Consider the following 5224-nt stretch of genomic DNA (forward strand, 5'->3'; position numbering starts at 1 on the left):
ATGTTTAGCCGCGGCGAGGGCGGAGATAATATTACTTAGACTGCTAGACTAAATAACCCCTAAAAACAAGGGCCCCCATTGCGAGGTAACAGCCCTAGGGCTTATATTAGTCAGAACAGATAATGCCTGGGAATAGCAGATAATATAAGTGTTAGTACTCTGTATTAGATAGTCCTGCTCTAATCAAGCTTTATAAACTGCAATAGACTCCTTCTTATCTTATTTACTGCAGCCTTACCAGGCTATCGCGTTAGTAATAATAATAACAGGGAATCAGAACCTAATAAGCATAATTAACCCTGCTTAGACTGGCCTATAAGCAGGGCAAAGAGTTCTTAGATTAGCGGCTAGAAATAGGCTCCACTTTCGGTTATTATGTATTATTCTTATATTAAGAAAGGAGAGGGAATTAAACTAATAGCTAAAATAGGAAAGATATTCGGGAAAATAAAGCAAAAAGAGCTTATGTTTAATATTAATAGGCTTTACTTTGTAATAGTAAAACACCTTAGTGTTATAACTAGGCTTATTATTAGATAGAAGTTTAGCCAAAGGTTGGGATTACAGGGGCATAAGTGGCTTAGAAAGGTAAAAATAATAACGGTAGAAATCGTATTACAAGCTAACTAAGGAAGGAGCAATAGCAGGGCGCAGCCAAGTAAGTGAGGGGGCGGGATTAATGCACTAAATCGGGCAGCCATGCAGAGGCTATGCATACTCATATACACATCAGGTTAGGCTGTATAAATAGCCCTTCCCTACTGGATAGGCTGAATAATACCAAGGTACGGAGAATGGCTTCTAAATCTCGCTGGTTTACTTTATAGATATAATTTCTTTAACTAAATTACTGCTAATCCTAATTTTATAGCAGAGCTGCCTAAGGAGCTCCCCGCTAAATAATCTTACATTCACCAGTATATATATACCAGTCAGAATGTCTAAAACGGAGAGTGAGACTTATAAAGATCTATGACTATAGGACTATTATCTTACTTCACCCTAGTGCTTAAGCTCTCTTAGTTAATATTGGTCTACTTAAACTCCGTTGCGCCGTTAGCCAGGCACAAAGTTCTCCCGGTCAGTAGGAGCTTGTGACATTTCAACGTGGATGTAATTATCCAAACCCCTTGTGGAGTTATATACTAACAGCTGAGATGAAAACGGGCAAAGAGTGCTCTGAATACTTATATCTAAAATAAGGACTTAAGAGTAGAGGAGGTAAGGAGGGACCTGAGGACTGTGTAGGAGGAGTTGGGGGGGAAACTATTACTATCGTGCCTTTTTCGATAGGAATAGTTATTAAGTCCTGGCTTTAAGCCTATGCTTAGGTTTATTAAATATTATACGCCTTATGTTTAGTAATAAAGGAGATTAACCTTGCCCTATTTTAATGCCCTACTGCATAGTAAAGTATAAGGAGCTGTAATTCCTCCTCTGGGGCTCTATGTAATAAAAGGACTTCTTAAGTATATAAGATTACTATTAAGTAGGCATATAAAAAATTCCTTAATACGACTAAGCTGAGAAATCCATCTAATGACTATAGATCTTTGTCAATCTTAGACTACTACTAAGTATATAATAGCTATATTATGCCTAGTAATATTTGCAATATAATATAGTCTTTTATAAACATACCTAATTATTTTAAATTATAACTAGATAATTAATCTAATATAAAGCTCTCTTCCCTCCTTATATTTACTATAATTACTATTGCCAGTATAGATATATAAAGCTTTATAGTCTAGACCGGAAAAGACTAATATAGAAAGAAATGCCACTACTACAGTAGCATTAGAGATAATAACTGCTATAATTTCGATAAGGCTATCACTTCGAAGGGCGTTAGTTCTTTTAAGTTCTATAGCTTTATTTAGACCTATTGCTCTATTTTAATCTATAGCAATATTGGCTGTCAGGGCAAGAAGCTTAGGTCCGCAATAACTACTAATAAAGGCGACTTATGGCCTATAAAGTGGTCGAAGAATACTAGCAAAGAAGCAAAGAAAATAAAGAGTTTTAGGATTCAGGGCTGTAAGGATATTCCTGTCACGGGAGGCAACTTGGATATCGCCAGCTGTAAATAATAGGCTGTGGGAAACTTGGTGGTTGCTCCTTTTGTGATTAGCTGCTTCCCTGCGGGTTATGTATATAATATAGGGAGCTTTTATATAAAAGGGAGGAAACTAAGAGAGCCTCAAGGAATAAAGTCAGATAAAAACTATTACAATGAGGAATAGTTAAACAGGCTTTTTCTTTTTTATAAAAAAGTATAATTTATATAAAATTATTATAAACTTAGAACTTTAATAGGTTAGTTATTATATTATCTAGTATTATATATAACTAATATCTCTTATTATATTAAAAGAAGAAAAAGCCCACTATATTATTCTTATAAGGCAGCCCTAACCTTAACTTTAAAGGTAAAGTATTTATTATTTATATTGCGCAGTAGTGCTAGGTGAAAAAAATGTATTTTTATAAAACTTGGTTGTTTCTTATTGAGCTGAGAGTTATTCTCGGGTTTATATCTCTAGATAATTATATCTAGGACTTTAAACTCTAAATCTAGGACTTTCAGACTAACAGTCTGAATCCTGAGGGGAAGGGGGATTCCCGAATTTTCCAACAGTTGGTCGCGGTGTTGTTGGACACGGAGACGCGTTCGCGCATGCAGCGACAGGGCAGGGTCCTTCTGAGGACGACCAGGTCTATCAATGGCCTGTCGTTCGACTTGAATAGGAAGATATAAGCTTGAGGGTTCGGTAGCCGAGGTAGATTCTGCCTCATCCTCTATAGTTGCCGCGTGTTGATGAGTTGCCGTTCCAGGATATTGTGCCGCAATGCAGACGGCATGGGAATCTGCATATTGGCCGATCGACTGTGTAGATACATCCAGTTGCAGGGCTGTTTCGTCTACTTGTATTGTCGGCGGCTCGTGCGTCGTTGTGATCGACCGATTAGGGGATGGGGTTCGGCTTCTTGAATACTAGAGACTGGATGGTCGCCTACTTGGTGTAGAGTAATGTTATCGCGCTGTTCGTTACCATGTGCTGTTAAGTCAAAATATCAGCCCGACGTTGAATTTTAAACAGAAAAGATTCATACTGAGCAGAGAGCTTTCTTCTCGAGCTGTTTCCATGAGTGGGTTTTCCGGAAAATTCGATGGGTGGCTGCTTATGACATGAGGATGAGAACCGCCCGAAAGTGTGTCATTGTTCTGACGGGCTGCTGAACGATATCGCCTCGACCCGTCTCGCTCCCGGGCAGCCTTACTTGCCCTTTCTTGCGCTGACTTGTACAGAGTTGCCACATAATCTTTTATACCGACTTTGCACCTGCTCATTTTCCGTATAGGACAGTGTGATTTTTTGAATGTGGTTGAAACTGGTAGTATGATATACACCCCTATAGCACTTTACGCGAAAGGACGCGTCGGGTTTCGGATCAACCCCTGTTCTGATCAGCGCTACTATTCCTGTATATAGAACAATGTCAAATCAACTCTACACCCTGGCAATAATCAACCCTACTAGGTTTAAAGTGGGTCAATAAAATCAACTCTACTAGAGTTGATTTTGGACTGTAGGACTAGGGCTTGAAAGAAACGAAAGGGGCGACGGTGACCTAGGGTGAGGCAATTGCAAACACGTATCGAATGTTCTTCAAAGCTTCAGCTTGGTTGGGAAGGAAAGGAAAGTCAACGTTGTCTGATGATGGAGAAATAATAGGGGTTCCACCGTAGATCCGCGAACCTGGGGAAATTGGAGAGACGTCTAGCGTGCACGGACCAGAACATGTGCATTGCGTCGCAATGTTCGCGGTAATCATTGTAGTAGGGAGCCTAAAACTTGGGGCTTAGTACTGTTCGGATCGAATTAATTAATTGATGACCTCTGTTTGGATTGAATTGAATTCCTCTTTGGTCGACTTAAACTGGATTGATTGAACTTGGAGCAACGGTGGAGCCCAACTGTGAGTCGTCGACCTGCGCACCAAGACCAAACCCCAACCCCATCCTTTCTCTGGTGTATCCCACCGTGAGGGAGACTAGCCGTCTTCCAGCTCGTTTTGTCGCTCCGTGTTCAACTGCTGGTGCCTTGAGTGGGCAACGTCAACCATAGCGTCATCGGCCGTTTCAGCTCTGTCCATTGGCCTCGTTGCCTGACCAGGGTCGAGCGACTATCAGAGCGGGATAGCAGCCGGAATAAAATACGACCTGATACGGCTACAGTGAGGTGCGGGTCCAGCGTCAGTGGTTTACCCTTAGAATGTAATCAGAAGTGCCCTAAAATGGACTGACCATGGCCCGTGCACAGGCCCGGCTGGTGCCGATTTCATCCCTGTCACCCCTGAGCCATAACGGCATCGCATCTGGGGAGTCCCGGCACTGGGACATTGGAGATTTGTTTTGCAAGTAACCTATAGTCAATGGATTCGCTTGAAGATAACCTTATATAATCACCATCTCAATGTCCGGTCCTGGTTGGATCCTGCAATTCCTTACGATCATCAATTCTCCCATCCGTCAATACACAGGGCCTAATCCATTTTGGGTATTTTAAACGAGTTGCTGATGATGAACTGCTGACGCTGGACCCGCACTGCACTGTAAGGCAGCGACATTGGCAATTGGCGTCCACTGTCTCATATTTGCCCTCAAAAGCTCTTACGCACCCAGAAAGGCGTGTGTTTTCCCGTCGTTGCGAACCTGACCTGCCCTTATCATGAGCACCCCATACGACAGAGTCAAAGGCTCCGAGGAGCACATTCTCGACATCGGGGAGGGTCGGCAGTTCGCCTTTGCCCACAACGGCCCTCCCGCCTCTCGCGTCGTCGTGCTGAGCTTCACCGGCCTCAACAGCGTCGGCTCTGTCCCGGATGTGCCCGAGCCATGTCGGGAGGTGGGCGTGCACTGGATCCATCCCACGCTGCCCGGCATGGGCAAGTCGAGTGCTAGGACGCCGGGCGACAAGTACCACGTAGCACTCGTACGGGACATGACGGCCCTCCTCAATCACCTATATCCGACGGGCGACTTTGACAAGCTGTACGTCTGCGGTGGGTCGTACGGTACGGTGCAGGCGCAGATGATCTACGGCGCTCCGTATGACCGCTTTCCGGCGGGCCGCAAGATCGCCGGATGTGTTCTCATGGGCGGCTTCTCCCCGTTCAAGTATCACGTCGACTACGCCAGCACGCTCACATGGCATAG

At 43.4% G+C, this 5224-nt stretch overlaps 3 protein-coding genes across 3 annotated transcripts; 1 reads left to right on the forward strand and 2 right to left on the reverse strand.

Annotated features, from left to right (window-relative positions):
• Positions 1–2304: 2304 nt before the first annotated feature.
• Positions 2305–3059, reverse strand: FOXG_15904 (uncharacterized protein; the record flags this gene model as incomplete). Its single annotated transcript, XM_018396009.1, has 3 exons — positions 2305–2310; positions 2597–2890; positions 3057–3059. 3 exons carry the CDS (start codon positions 3057–3059, stop codon positions 2305–2307), a joined length of 303 nt encoding a protein of 100 aa, XP_018256533.1.
• A 1088-nt stretch (positions 3060–4147) lies between these two features.
• On the reverse strand, positions 4148–4408 carry FOXG_22254 (uncharacterized protein; the record flags this gene model as incomplete). The annotated part of the gene is made up of 2 exons (XM_018402653.1): positions 4148–4237; positions 4313–4408. The coding sequence occupies 2 exons, from the start codon at positions 4406–4408 to the stop codon at positions 4148–4150; spliced, it is 186 nt and encodes a 61-aa protein (XP_018256534.1).
• A 328-nt stretch (positions 4409–4736) lies between these two features.
• On the forward strand, positions 4737–5224 carry FOXG_15905 (uncharacterized protein; the record flags this gene model as incomplete). The annotated part of the gene is made up of 2 exons (XM_018396010.1): positions 4737–5082; positions 5187–5224. The coding sequence occupies 2 exons, from the start codon at positions 4737–4739 to the stop codon at positions 5222–5224; spliced, it is 384 nt and encodes a 127-aa protein (XP_018256535.1).

Source organism: Fusarium oxysporum, chromosome 2, assembly GCF_000149955.1.
Source record: "Fusarium oxysporum f. sp. lycopersici 4287 chromosome 2, whole genome shotgun sequence".
NCBI classification, from domain to species: Eukaryota; Fungi; Ascomycota; class Sordariomycetes; order Hypocreales; family Nectriaceae; genus Fusarium; species Fusarium oxysporum.